Source organism: Phalaenopsis equestris, unplaced genomic scaffold (genome assembly GCF_001263595.1).
Source record: "Phalaenopsis equestris unplaced genomic scaffold, ASM126359v1 Scaffold000002, whole genome shotgun sequence".
Lineage (NCBI taxonomy): Eukaryota > Viridiplantae > Streptophyta > Magnoliopsida > Asparagales > Orchidaceae > Phalaenopsis > Phalaenopsis equestris.
Window position 1 is genome coordinate 70,344,347 of NW_018164444.1, and position 15,503 is coordinate 70,359,849.

Consider the following 15,503-nt stretch of genomic DNA (forward strand, 5'->3'; position numbering starts at 1 on the left):
GTGTTTGGAATGATTTTTGATCAATTTTAGGTATTTTGGCAAAATTTGTGAATTTTGGCCAAATTTGGGTCCCAAGGGCAATTAGGTAATTTGAAGGTGCATAGGGGCAAAAGACCAAGTTAGGCATTTCACATAGAATTGGATAGATATTCATTCTAGATGAACCATGGATTAATGTATTGTGAAGATATGGTGTACCCTAGTTCCAAGTCAACACCCAGGGTCGACCCTAAAGCCAAGTAATCCTATAGGGACTCTTCTTGAATTCTCTTATAATGATCTTACCTACTAAATGCTAGAGGTTAAGATCAATATGTGGAATTTCAAGTTGAGTAAAAAGAAGAGTTTTGAATTTCTAATGGTGGGGTACCTCTTCTAATTTTCTAAGACTAGTCAATAGGAAAGTCCTATGGCTAGACCTAGGCTACTAAAGAAGTTTTCTAGACCTCAACCAAAAGTGAGGTCAACAAAAGTTACTCTTCTTTTCCTTTGGCTTTGTACACTCCTTTGTATAGTCTACCAAGTTTTCTGCGACGGCGATGGTGGTAGCAAAATCTTGTGTTCCACGTCTCATAAGCTCGGTCTTTACCCATTGTTGGAGTCCATCGGTGAAGTTGAACAGAGCATCATTGTTTGACATGTCAGGGATTTCAAGGATCAGGCTAGTGAACTCCTTAATATATTCCCGAATCGATCTCGTTTGCTTGAGCCTCCATAATCAGGCTCGAGTCTCATCCTCTGCATTCTCGGGGTAAAACTATTTTTTTAACTCTCTTTTGAAGTCATCAAAGGTGGATATGATGTACTTGTCTTTCTTTATATCTCCACGTCTTCTTCTCCACCACAACATAGCGATGTCTGACAGATTAAAAGCTGTTAATTGTATTCTCGCATCTTCATCTGTAATCCCCATAGCTCCGAAATATTTTTCAAGTTCGCATAAGAAGTTATCCACTTCCTTTGCGTTGCGAGCTCCTCCAAAACTCTTTGGTTTTGGAACTTCAATCCTTTTAGCTTCAAATGTGTGATAGTTGGTGGGTGTAACTAGTGCCCTCTTGCATAGCGAGATGTCTCCACGTTTTTTCTTCAAACTAGCACGTACGCTATTCATCTCTTCTTCATGGGCTCTTCGTGCCTCGTAGAGCTTCTCCATCAAGTCCTCCCGCATCCATTTGATTCATTAGTGACTCCTCTAGTTGGAGCACCATACCTTTGGTCGTTAAATGAATGGTGATGTTCTCCTCCTCGAGTGCATCAACTTTTTGGCCAAGATCCTCTATCTGAGCCCATGGCATTCATTGTCTCCTCCACCCAAGCAAGGCACAGAACAAAGCCGTGCACGCTCTCCTTGGACACCTCATGTGGTTTAGATGCAGCTTGATCTTGTTGCGCCTGACGACCTCGCTCTTGTTGAGATGATTCCACATTAGTGGCTTCAAACTCCATTACGTGCTCTCTAATACTTTTTGTCCTACCTTCAAACTAAGACTCCATCGCATCAAAGGAAAGCCAATGCTTATCCCCTAAAACAACATTATTTCACAGTTATAAAAAGCGGATGCCGACCTCCAGTCCGCAATGTCGTGTTTAAAGGTGCTTCACCTAACAACGAAGCACCCTCAAACGTAGCCCTTGCTTGAAGAGGCATGGTCTTTTGAGAGAAAGCCCGTTTGAAAACCATGTACCAAGTAGTCCGTTTGAATACAAAATTTTTGTCGTATAGAAATAAGAGAGAAGTGGAAACAAACAAGAGAGTAGAAAGATATTGTGAAACATCATTTCAAAAGTGATGGTTGGATTTTGGCCAAAGTAGACGTCTTGGTGAAGGTTCCCATCCAAACGAGGGTTATTTGTTCTCTCAGCTTCATCTACGCCGCAATGGAGCCGAAACACTTCCCTAAATAAGGCCTTAATTTAAGAGAGATAAAATATATAATTATATAAAAAATAAGGCATTTGCATACATTGCACAAAATTTTAATGTATTTTCATTATCCCATGTCCAAACTTTCATATTTACATGCATACCACTCAAATTAAGGTATTTACAATACATAAAAATTAAATTTTTAAATATTAAAATAGTTTGAAACCACTTATCACACAACTTATTTCATTAAGAATAATCAATACCAATAGATGATCACTCCACCTAAATGCATAAATATTCATTTACAAGCATATAATATTTATGTTCCATAAAGGTCTCATCAACCATAAGAAATTATATTTTTATATATGTACGTATGTGTACGTATGGGTGTATAATTGTCTTGCTACAATGCCCTAAAACCAATAAATGTAACACCAATCTTAAGAAAGTCTAATGATTTATTATAGAGCATTTACTCTATGAACTCTTTGGTCCAACTAATCAATAATCAGAAAGGCTTAATTCCAACAATACTTTAAACAAGTCAAGTCGAGCTCAAGCCATTCTCGACTTGAGCTTGAGCTTAATTAATTTTATCATGTTCGAGCTCGAGCACGCGTCTACGAGTTCGAGCCAGTTCAACCCCGCTTTTTTTATTATAAAAGAGAGAAAATAATATTAATTTAAGATGATATTATAATAAAATGATAAATATAATGAGCAATTATGATAGAAATAATAAAAAAAACAATTAATATAAAATACAAAATATATATTTTAAACATTTTTAACACTTTAAGGATAAATTTTTCAAATTTAATTTATTTTGAATATGTTTTATATTATTATTTTCTTAAACGAACCGGCTCACGAGCTAATGTGTTGAGTTGGTCATCGAGCTCAATTCACAGGCCACTTATCGAGTCAAGTTCGAGCCGGCTCACTAGTCGGTTGACTCACTTATATCCCTATATAATATAATAGATTTATAATGATGTTATTATGCATATTAGATTTGACAAAAGTATTTAAAAAGCATATGGTGAATCTTTAAAAAATTATCATTTGCATTTCATAAAATAATTATCTTAATAAATAGCTTATTAGTAGTATAATAACCTGCTAATTAATTATCTTTACATTAATGGATTGTGTTGTATTATAGCTTAAAGGCATGAAAAGTAGGGGTGTAAACAAGCCAAGCTCAGCTCGTGTTCGGCTCGTTTATATTTCGAGCTCAAAAAGTGTGCTCGTGTTCGGCTCGTTTGCTTAACGAGCCAAACATGAGCTGTTCACGAACAAAGGGTCATTTTGACAACCCTAATCACGTTCATAAGACAATAAAGGTTCGAGCAAGGTTTAAAAATTATTATTTATATTAAAACATCATTTGAATATAATTTAATAATTTTATTCTATTTTCTTAATCAATATTTTAATTGATTATAAATCTTTGTAGCCTTGTAGTCAATTAGATTTTTTTAAAATACTACTTTATATATATATATATAGTATTTCGAGCCAAAACGAGCCGAACACGAACGAACACATCTTAGTTCGTGTTCGGCTCGTTAACTTATCGAACGAAATTAACGAGCCGAACACAAGCTGTTCGCGAACAACGAGCCGTTTTGACAACCCTAATGAAAAGTAATGAAATAATCATAATGAGTTTGCATAAATATTAATGCAATAGTTTTATAAATTGATAATTAAAATATGCTCTAACATTAATATTGTATATATACTATATTTATATTTTAGTAGTTAAAAAACTTAAATATGCAAGGAATAATTAGTTTATATATGAAATAATAGATAAAATTCTTAATATTTTCTTTTTTTACTATTATTAAAGAATATAATTTCATATATATAAGAAATTATAAGTTAGAAATTTATGCTTAATGTTTTATATAAGAATTTTAATATTATTGCTTATCTTCATAATATTTGAAAATATATAACTAATTATTTGTTAATATGCCTTATTAATATGACAAATATTAATATAGAGATATCATGATTCCATTAAAAATGAAACTATTGTTATGCACTCTTAAAGCTATGAATTGTATACATGTTACAATTAGTTTTCTCTTAATTATTTTAATTAACATGTCAGTGAATGAAAATTACAAGCATAGGACTTGCAAGCCTTCTCCACATTATGTGCTATTATCTAAGTGTTCATGAAAAAAAAAATTCTTACATGTACAATTTATGGAAGTACTTAATAGGCAAAATGTTACTACAATTATCCATTCTTTTTTTTTATATTAATTTAGCATAATTTTAAATTTGTTATCAATAGATATTCTAAGGATTTGCTATAAATGTGCGCCCTTGTGTGGTAAATTGGTATGCAATTACGTTGTCAGTCGTAAGACCTCTCTAACCTGAGTTCAAACCCTATGGGAACGGAAAACACATATAGGTTCACAAACATGAATGACACGAATCTCATGATAAAATTTTGAGCAACAAACTTTCAAATTTTGATAAAAGAATCAAAAGATCATTAATGAGTCAAACTTCACCGAACTTTAGTCAAAATGGCTGGCCTGACGAGACGATCTTAATGACATCGACATTGGTCCAATCTGAGATAGACCGAGCCCATATCAAGCAAAAAAATAACTTTTGAAAGCATCCCATACATAATTGGAAGGTCAAACATGTGTCAAATATGATATGCTTATAATTAAATCAAGCGTATCGACGAGACGAATCCAACGAGCCTAAGATCACTTAATTCTGACATCATTAACGTAGTCAAACATCCATTAAATGTCGTCTAAACAAATGAAACTCTCTCGACTGTTCGACCAAGAGTGTTTTGGATTCATATATTATTTGTAATTTAAACTCTATAAATTTAACTTCGAGCCCCTCATTAGAGGGGACAGAGAGACCCAGAGCCAGAGAGAGCAACCTGCATAAGAGGGTGTTGGGGCTCAACCTCCTACGTCGAGGTCTCCAACCACTGCCGCCTTCAAGCCATCCCCGCCTTCTTCCGCAGCAATTCGATCGTCGTCATCTTTGGCCACTTCCCCTCTTTACGTTGTGACCTTCTTATCACCGCCTCCGTCCCCTCGTCGCGGCCATCCTTCTATAGTCATCGCTCCCACCTCAAGCAATTGCCGCCTTCCGACCGTTGTCGTAGCCTTCTCAGGCCGCCACTGTTGCCCGCTCCCTACCAAAGTTAATCCGGTTGCAAACATTATAATCCGAAAAATTATGTGATACGTTCCATCCCGTGGATCAAGAGATTGCACCTCCAACTCGTTATAAAATTTCGACTGAACAAAGTCACATGATTTTTCCCTTTTTAGATTTTCCACAAAAACTTATGTTGTTGTCACCGTTTACTTCTATCTAAGTGAATGCTGGATTACCATACCATGCTAAGACAATACTCCTTTACCGCCACAAATCTCCTAGCACACATCAGTCATATAATAGAGAAAAAATTAAAGAGAAATTTACAAACATACCACGCAATTCTTATGCATTGACATAAGATACCTAAAGTTTGACATTAACATTTATAACATTGGTATAAAAAATATATGCATTAAAGTGTGTATTTCATTTTAAAAAGTTAATGGTAGTTGTATTTTTTTTTTAATTTTTTTTTTTTTTTGGTGGTGATGTCAAAGATTTGAGTGTTAGATACGTTCATATGATAGTTCAGGTGGGCTAAAATTTATCAGATGACGAACAGAAAAATCAACTCTATGCAAAATAAGAGCTCGAGTTAAAAAAAAAAACAGATAAAAGGCAAATCAGAATGACAGATAAAAGGCAAATCAGAATGAGGCAAATCAGAATGATATTTTCAATCCCAATTAACTGCAACATCGAAAAATGGGACAATAATCAGAAGACCAAATGGAATGAATTTTATCGTTAGTTTAAAGGAAACAATTCACATTGCCAAATGCAAGCAGCATAGTTCACTGATACTATAAAAACCTGGAACAAGCTACAAATTCAACAGACAGGTTAGACTACAATATTGGAAAAAATAACTACAGGGTCGGCTATGTCAGCAACAGTAATTTATTTTATGATGCAGAACCGCTTCTGTTTTTCACCTAGAAAAAAAGAATAAAACATATAAACTAATCAATATTAATTTTCTAATACCTCTTGTATAAAGACTTACTCAAAGACAATTACTAAAAATAACGAGAAAAATGTCAAAATAATTCGATTTTATGCAGCGAGTCATTTTCAATTTAAAGAGACCCTTTTAATATGGATTAAAATACTCGATAACGAGCATTATTTTAAACCACATTAAAAGAATTTGGGAACTAATTTGAAATTCTTAATAGACAATGGGACTAAAATGATCTCATGTAAATAGTCTTGAAAGAACTCACTGGATATATCAAGTTGGTGCAGTCTACCAAACGGTCATCATTTTTTCTGCACAAAGCTGTAAGAAGATAAAAAGTCGGCAAACACGAAGTTCTCTCTCAATAATATTGTATATATGAAGTTCATGCAGAAGTATCAATGATATCGCCACTACAGAACCTCCATGAACCATCATCCTGTTTTTTTAACATATATTGGACTTTGTATGTACTGCAGTAAGGTATTCAACAAGTATAAATTATCAGACATTTCAGAAAAAAGGAGGAAATGTAGTAAGATGGCTGCAGAAGGTACCTGTAATAGCTTGGTTTTTTGGGCTGATAATCATTTACAAGCTCAGCAGCTTCTTCTACCAATGCCTCAACTTCAGCAACCTCATCACTAAACTCATCTAGTATTACGTCAGCCCTAAGAATAGACAATTTGAGCAAAACAAACCTCCAAAAGCATGCTCCATTTTTGGCTGAAGATGCTAAATCCTGCCACTGCCCTTGAAAAATAGCAGAGGTGAAGAAAAACTACAGAGAAAATAGGAGCAAGCAAAAATAGAGGTGTAAATGTGTCGAGTTGAGATCGAGCTCGAGCCACCCTCAGCTTCAACATGAGCTTGATTAATTAATCAAGTTTGAGATCGATCTAAAACTCATGGACTTCGAGACGGCTTATTTATTATAAGAGAAAAAAATATTTAATTTAAGCTAAGTATTAATGGGTATTTGGATATAAATAATAAAAAATCACTTAATAAAAGATATAAAATATGAAATATCTTTTTAAAAATATTTTAAATAATAAAATGATAAAATCTTGAAAATTAGTATATTCTAAGTATATTTTATATTAATATTTTTTTTTTAAAACAAACCCACTCATGAGCTAACAGGTTGAATTGGAGATTAAGCTCGGCTTGTCACTCATCGAGCTCAACACAAGAGCCACTTATCGAACCAAGCTCAAGCCAGCTCACAAGCTGAGTCAGCTTGGCTCACTAACTCTCCTAAAGCAAAATCAAAGGATGCCAGATCAACCAAGCGTAGTGGAACACCTACCTTCAACAGCATTGATTCAGAAAGAATCTCAGACAGGCTATCTATTTGATGATCAGGGCCCAATGCCTTAGCTTTGATATCTTGCCATTGTTTCACCAGTCTTTCTGCTTCTTCGGACGGCATATGCCTTCTGTGTGCAGCATTTCCAGCAACAGCTGATGCCATAGTTAAAGATGAAAGGTTATCAATAAGCAAAGAATTTTGTATTTTTCTTCTATCTGCTGGATTTCTATAGTAATGTTTGAAAAGTTCCATCAGATATTTAAACTGACTGAAAATACTCTTATTCACACCAGGCGTGTAGCCAAATGTCCACATGCAGGCATTGCTGTTCATCATCGATTGATTAGGCTGCAATGGATGTGAGATTCTGTGCTGAGTCAACTCAGTGCTTAGCATCTTTAGTACACCGATGATGACACAGCCAACAAAAGTGGTGCATGCTATCCTTCCGAGAAGATCACCAGTAAGGCTCCAGCTTTCCCAAAATTTAGAATTCTGGAGACTAAGGTTTCTCTTCAATGGAGAATTTGATGTATTGGTGGTCATACTGGTAACCTTTTTCACGCTTGATTGGGTCTGTATGCTCACAGGTGCGAGCTGTTTAACCGCATCTCCCGCATGTTTTGTTGATTTTACAGGAGAATGCTCAACAAATTTGGTATTGTCAACTGAAAGGCCAAACAAAGGCGATCTTTTGTTAGAATAGGAGGCAGTTGAAGTTCCTAATTTTTTATTACAGGCGTTCAGAATCCTTTTTGGCCCACCAAAAAAGTTTGCCTGCAAGATGGCAAAACATCAAGGATATATCAAGAATATATTTTTTTTTTTCCAGTCTCTGATTAATTGTTAAGACTCACCAAAGAGGAAGGGCATTCTCGTGTATCAGGAAACAGAGAAAGGACAGCATCGTTCAGCCATTTTTCCTGCTCAATTTCAGTAGGTCATCTGGCATAAGACAAATTACAACCTAAATGCAAGCCCTGAGAACCAAAAGGCATGCACCAGATAAAACTAAATCTAGCAGTTACCACATGTTCAAACTACATTACCTGCCAAGAAAAATGGTATGAAGGAATGCTATAATGGAATATTTACATACATACCACACAATTCCTATGTATTTACATATCTAACATCAAAATTTTAATCTTTATACTTTTAAAACTTCATCTATAGTTCTAAACTTAAAAGGTATATTTCAATTTTGTAAAAGTTGGTAATTGTGGTATTTTTTATGCAATATAAATCTTTTGGGTGTTAATAAATGTAAGAAAATGGAAGTTTGGTAGATAAGTAAATACACAAGAATTGTGTGGTGTGAATGTAAATTCCCCTACTATAATTCAACTTCCAACAGGTATTATTCAATGCAGAGAATGCACAAGGAGTGATCAATCATTCCAATAAAATATCCCAGGGAGAATCTCCTTTAGGGAGTGCATGACTATTTGTTGAAGTTGGGCTCAACAGTGGACCCAATCAAAAAATTTTGAGTGAAGTTTTTATTTTGATTGGCTTGAACCTATATTGAGATTTGCTCAACTAAAGAGGATCAAGCCGGGTGACAATTTTGATTGTTGATTTTGAAATTTCAAAAATTTTGGATATTTTAGAAGACTTTTATAAGATTTTGATCGAAGTCAGATTGATCCCTGCTCTAACAAGTTTAATACCGTCGAGAATTTTCAACCAGGGAATTGGGGGAAATCAACTAAGAGTGAAGTTTTGATGACCAGACTTTTGAAGAGCAGCCTTAAAACCTCACTCATTAACTAGAGACAAACAATAGGTTCTAAGACCAAAAAAAAGGGAAGTTGGCCACGCACACCCAAGATCGAAATGGTGGGGCTATCAACGAACAAATAGTGCTCTTGGCCTATAAGAAATATAAGCACACTACCGATGTGCAAAAATAATAGTCAGATGATAAAGATGAAGAGAGAAACAATCTCCAACGGAGTTATCAGAAAAACTCTCTACATTTGGGGGACCACTCACATGAGTTTCATAATTTCTCACTTGTGATCAAATATGACATCAGAGAATAATATATCACCGTGATAGATAAAAATAATACCCTACGATCGATCCAATTACAAAGTGGTTGTTTCACTATTTTGTGGAACTGTGTACCATATTTTTTTCCCCGACTTAAAAAACAAGGTAGATTTAATTTAATCCTGGGACATGACATCCCTAAAGATGTAAGCTTCTCTAGTTAATTTTGTCCTAAATAGAACAAGTCTCAATTAAAATAGAAGTTATTCATTTCTACAAATCTCAATGATAGATTTAAAATTTGTTATTTGGAGTTTGCAAATGGAATGGCTAAAACTTGACACAATTCTTGTTGAAAGCCAATGAACGAGTAGGAAGCTGACATCCCTACAAATCTAACATTGCTAAAAGAAAGAGCAATTAATTTTAATCCTAGGGTCTAACATTCCAAAATAGACAAGCCTTTGTAGTTAATTACATCTTAAAGAAGACAAATCTCGATTAAAACAATGTTATTCATTTTTGCATATCTCAATGATAGATTTCAAAATTGTTATTTGGAGTTTGAAAATGGAATAGCTTAAGCTTTTAACAGTTCTTTCGAAATACAACGAAAGAGCAAGGAGCACCACATATCGGTAGGCCCGGTGATTAATACAGTATATCATATGTTTCAACTTTATACTTTAGAAATTGAAATTGAAATTTTATTTTGAGTAGACAATTTTTAGAAGATTGGGACTTATATTTGACAAAACTGGCCATAGAAAAACCCATAAGATGTTAGTCGTGTTGCAAGTTCAACGAGACTACCTCAGACCCCAAACTAAAGTGAGTTCTACTGATAAAGTAGAGACTCAAACCTACTCTAAAAAAAAAAACGGGACTCGCTAAGTTCACTCCCACCAAGGAGTGACATTCAATCCAACTCTCATGAACTTAAAACCCACCTAAAAAGAGTTGCCATCTAACATCTCTTAATGAGTAAAACCCATGACCACAATCACATGCACATTCATAGTAATATGCTTTTGTAATTTAAAAAGATTCTCTTGGAATAATGTCCATTTTATGACTTGTAACGCCACTTTTCTGACAGTGTCCTCTCTTGTGGGCACTTACCTCAACCAAGTGAAGTGAACATCACCTTTGTCAACTCAAAGCTTGTCTTCCTCATTAGTTTCTCTCTCCATGCACCTATGATGGATGATTTGATTCGATTACCGTTAATGCCGCCAAACAAGCCTCCTTCTTGACTTCCCTTGCACCAATCTTATCGACGTTCAATAATTGCTTCGCTCCCGTTGCCCTTTTCATTCCCTTATACACATGCTTTATAATAATTTGATCGAATGTTTTTTTATTTCTTTTCTTGATGTTAGATTTATATATTTGTATTTTCATATGTATACTTAACCAATTAATTATAAAGATTTGTTATTTAAGAAATACATTACTAAGATATCAGAAATAAACCCAAAGACAGGTCTCCAAAGTATAACTAAAGCGCCAGGAGAAATCAGCTCAAACCTAAAAACTGCATAGCATATCCATAGAAATGAAAACATAAAAACATGCTTCAACTTAGTTATAATTCAATAACTTAAATTGAGGTTTTGCAAAAAGAATAAAACGAAGGGATTCTAGCTATTTGAAAAAGCCAGCTGGCACTTGAATATCATCAGGTTTAGCTCAAGTAAGTTATTCAAACAATAAAAAATTGGAAGATTAACAAGGCAAAGCCTATGACATACTAGTGATTGATACATGGCCTGCTTGTCCTTGACTTCTGTTTTCGGAATATCTGCAGTAGAACTTTGCAAGGATGAGTTCCCTTTGCTATCAAGCTGCTGAAGCTTCTCAAAGACTGCTGCTTCACCAACCTAAGGACTTATAATTAGCATTACAAACATCAGAAGTCAAATCTAAAAAGTGTTAAAAATAAAGTACCTGCCCCAAAAGAAATGAGATAGTTGCTTCCTCCAGCTTCAAGTCTACACCTTCTGATGAAATCAAACACTCGCAAATGATTTTAGCTTTGTCAATCTACAGAATACCGGGGAAAAAAAGATTTACAAAACCACAACTAGCCAGTAAGGCTAAATATAGGATAGTAATTCGGGTAAAATATACCAAATCCATCTGCCTTGTTGAAAAACCAAGAGCTAAATGAGCAATCATCGCCAAATAAAAGCAATCAAAATCAATAACAACTCTCTGGTTTTGAGATTCCAGTAATTTCTTATTCTTCCGAGAAGAAGCCAAGTTTTCCCACGAAAGAAGATCAACTATTTCAGCGGCCATTAACTTATTCAAGGCTTGGCTTAAGAAGCCATGCCAGTCTTGAACACTACAAGAAGTGTCAACATCAAGACCTTGTTTGAGTAACTCACGCAAGGCTGCAATAGCACCTCTTCTCCGATCAGCATTATCAGAGATCTGAGGCAAGTCTAACAGCTCCAAAGTACAAGCTGGAGCAAGCCCTTCTAAGGATTCTTCTATCTGGGAGCAAGCCCAATAAATCAAGCCATTTTGAAGAATATGTTGGTATATGCTCGCATAGATGCATCAACATACTTGCCTGGGATAGCAAAGGCATACTTCCAAGAGAAGCTTTACTCTTTAGAAGATACTGAGCACGAGCCAGAGCTTCAAATCCTTCATACACTTTGTTTTTCTCAAAAGCAGCCTTCGCAATTGCACACTAAAAGAATGAAAATATCACTAACAGACGACGCTTTGAAACAATTTGGACAAATATGAACATATAAAAGCAAAATAAAGATCCTTTCACAGCCATATCTTACTTCAGCTAGAGCCATGGAGAGAAGCACATCGTGAACATATGGCTTAACATCAGAATGTTCTAAAGCCTCCCTGCCAATTCCTAGTACCATTTTTTCTTCTCCTACCTGTAAAGAAATGAGATACAGATATTCAAATAGTTACAGCAATAAGAATACTTTGCTACTTCAGGAATGAGGTGTACGTAAGTGCATAAGCCACGAACCTATCTAGGATATCTAGGGAGGAATGGATGCATGCATTTTTAATTCCAAATTGTAAATATGGTTTTTTGTGATTCAAAACTTTAAATCAGTCAAAATGGAAGTCACCTAAACATTGCCTATAGGCCAAACCTCTTATGTTAAGTCATAATTCATCGTCATCATCATGTATTATCCGAATAGTCTGGATCAACATTATGAATATTGTTCACTCATTCTTATCGAGAACAGCATGAAAAAGTTTTTCAAAATAACTTCTTAACAACTTATCTTTGATTTATCTCTTTTTCCTTATCTTTCATAACAATTTTTATAAACTCGTCTTAAAGAGAGCCGTCTTTTAATGTTTTGGTCACGGAAATGTCGGCCATCTAATGACCGGGTTAGGAGAGTAGATGTTTTAAATTTGACTTATGTTAAGAAATGTAGATGTAGACCTAAAAAGACTCGGCATGTCGTATGAAAAATTAACTTAATTTATTAGAATTAAATGAAAATATGACACAATAGCGAAAAGGATTCAAGTGGCCGACACTATTTAGTGGGATAAATGCATCTTGTCATTGTTGCTCCTGCATATTAGGGAAGCATCTTTTTACCCACTATTGTACATGCCTAAACTAACTTAACTATTTTTCACTATTTTATCTTAATAGGTCCTATTCCTATCATCTCTCTCGTATAAATAATTCTCCATCAAACCTTCTAATTTAGTTTAATTAACTTTCAATTTATTTTGATTTGAAGTTACCTAATTATTGTGAGATAAGCTCCAAAACTAAAGCTTCACTTCATCATCCAACCGCTCGTCCAAAGATAAGTCTGGCTTAAAATAGTCCCGCTATGAGAGATAATAAAATGGGATATTAGGTTAGGGTTAGATGCTTAAACTTAACTAAAGCTCAAACCATTTAGACTTTAAGAGTTTTGCTCATTTTGCAAATAAGGTAGACTTAATTAGGGACTTTTGAATTGACTCCTAGGTATCGTTTTGGGGCCCCTAGAAGGTATTTAGGAAGGGGATTTAGCATGAATGTGGTCATGGAATGGTGAGGAACGAAAACACGCGAATTTGACGACATTTAGTTGAGGATCAGCGTCAATTGGCAGCTGTCCTGACTGAAAAACAGCGAAGAGAGTCATAAAATGGAGTAATGTGATTGCTGAGGAGGCTCATTATTTGTTCCAAGGCAAGCTACAAACACACCAGTTGCAAAAATAAAAGGATATACACTCCAAAGAGCATAAAATAGAGAACAAAATCTCCAAACACAATGACAATAATCAAAAGTCTCCTAAATTAGAAAAAGAAAAATATATAAATAGTTCCTGCTAGAAAGAAACGTCAATTAGAAGAAAAGAAATAGGAAACAAACTTAAAAAAAACAAAAATCTAGGCAAATGCTGGTGACAAGACGATAAACTGACGATTACACAACAAACAGAATCACATGGGTTTGATTCCGCTTGAGGAATCCCACAATCACAGGGTTCACGGTAGCAATTCCGTGAAAAGCTCTGAGTCACTCCTACAGGAATATATCTTTTAATAAGTTGAATTTATTGCCTTAATCAATCATGGCCCAATCAACTATTTTGATTGCCAATACATTCACAGACATGCTTGCATGTTCATATGGCCTATAAGTTTGACAGTCATTGAAGGGTGATAATTTGAAATCATACATAATTATGCATTTAGTACATGTAATTACACATGTACTATAAGTGATTTTTGTCTTAAGGGTGCGACCTCTATAGGATATTATGCTGTGTATTTAATGGAATGTAAAATTGCGTGTATGTCAAGCATAATTACATGCAAAATGTTTTTTGGGCATTTCATTGTTTGTTTATATAGCAATTTCATTTTTTTTTTCATCCCTTTTAAGCCCAGGAAGAGCTCAGAAATCTTGTTCATTCTCCAATTCAATTTAAACAAGTTTATTTAATTCCCTAACTACATTTTGATGACAACAAATTGACTTAGATTTTACAGATCTATCCTTTAGAGTTGGATCTTGTACTTAGTTCGCTTTAAGCCAAACTACTAGCTAGTTAAATAGATATTTCAGTAATAAATTCGCATGACACAAAGGTATCCACAATGAGATCAATGCTTAGCTAAAATCCTCAAGCGATCTAGAAATTCGGCCAACAATAAGATTAAAAAAAAAAAAGGATCCCTTCAAACCAACAGTCAGTGACATCGTGTCAATGATGACGAAACAAGTAAGCATGGAGCCTATTGTATTGGACCTGTACTTAAACCATAATAAGAGTTCTGTCACCACAGCTTCCCTTTAACAGTGCTTTAGTTTCTTCTTTCTACAAGATCCACAAGATTTCATTGGAGGTGTTAGTATAAAGAAGCATTTAGGTAAAATGGGATTAAATTCCACTTGGAAGAGTTAGTGAGCAACAAAAAGTTCATAATGAGTCTCTAGTTACGCGACTAACACAGAAAGAACCATAAACCATGATTAATTATACTTAACCCATGCAAAGTTCCATGTGAGTGTGTAGTTATGAGCCTGTTACTTGTCTGCAGTATGTGGTTGTCGGCCGTTTTATTGTCCAACCTTCACTTTCGTAGTTTGAAAAGGCGATGATTTTGTGATTTTGAAAATAATTTAAATATAAATATAATTTTTTTTAAAGAAGTAACGTTTTTTAATTTTTAAAATAAGTGAGACCAAACGAGTCTCACATTTTCAAATAGTTTAGATGATTTAACACAATACTACAAGCAATACACTTATCCCGAAGAATAAATATATTACTTGTAATAGGGATTTAATCATCTAGACTAAACAATTTGTGACATCCGTTTTGATCTGCGAAATATTTTATAAAAAGGCCAACAAGTTCCCCTATCTAACATAAAAATTAGATAGGGTTTATTTTATCTGGGTTCCTGGTTCCCTATAGAGGCAAGCCCCTATAGTTAATTACATCTTAAATGATCGAAATCACTTAAGATAACTCTCGATTAAGATCAGGTGGTTTTGCTTTCAAGATTTCAAAATTTAGGTTTTCACGATTGGACATAAGAAAGTCAAATGGGAATGACTCAAAATAGGAACAATTATTTAAGGAATCCAAAGGGAAGAAAAGTAGGGGACATCACAGATCCAGGAGAAACCCCAGAGATGTCCCAACTATCATATTGTTCGGCTTTAT

The 15,503-nt window shown here is 34.6% G+C and overlaps 1 protein-coding gene across 5 annotated transcripts in view; it reads right to left on the reverse strand.

The window, feature by feature from the left end:
- Positions 1 to 5,731: 5,731 nt before the first annotated feature.
- The window catches only part of LOC110029503 (plastid division protein CDP1, chloroplastic), a 20,525-nt gene continuing 10,753 nt past the window's right edge, over positions 5,732 to 15,503 (reverse strand). The window contains exons 4-14 of one of the 5 annotated variants that reach the window (XM_020731850.1): positions 12,120 to 12,224; positions 11,894 to 12,016; positions 11,446 to 11,814; positions 11,263 to 11,358; positions 11,067 to 11,195; positions 8,172 to 8,237; positions 7,605 to 8,091; positions 7,312 to 7,466; positions 6,557 to 6,747; positions 6,265 to 6,472; positions 5,733 to 5,973 (exon numbers count right to left, since the gene is read on the reverse strand). In XM_020731850.1, the coding sequence (XP_020587509.1) occupies positions 6,385 to 6,472; positions 6,557 to 6,747; positions 7,312 to 7,466; positions 7,605 to 8,091; positions 8,172 to 8,237; positions 11,067 to 11,195; positions 11,263 to 11,358; positions 11,446 to 11,814; positions 11,894 to 12,016; positions 12,120 to 12,224 (1,809 nt within the window). In that variant the 3' untranslated portion in view covers positions 5,733 to 5,973; positions 6,265 to 6,384. Of the gene's footprint in view, positions 5,974 to 6,264; positions 6,473 to 6,556; positions 6,753 to 7,311; positions 8,092 to 8,171; positions 8,238 to 11,066; positions 11,196 to 11,262; positions 11,359 to 11,445; positions 11,815 to 11,893; positions 12,017 to 12,119; positions 12,225 to 15,503 lie in introns of those variants that run through there. The other 4 variants (XM_020731843.1, XM_020731836.1, XM_020731829.1 and 1 more) reach the window with 4 other exon arrangements.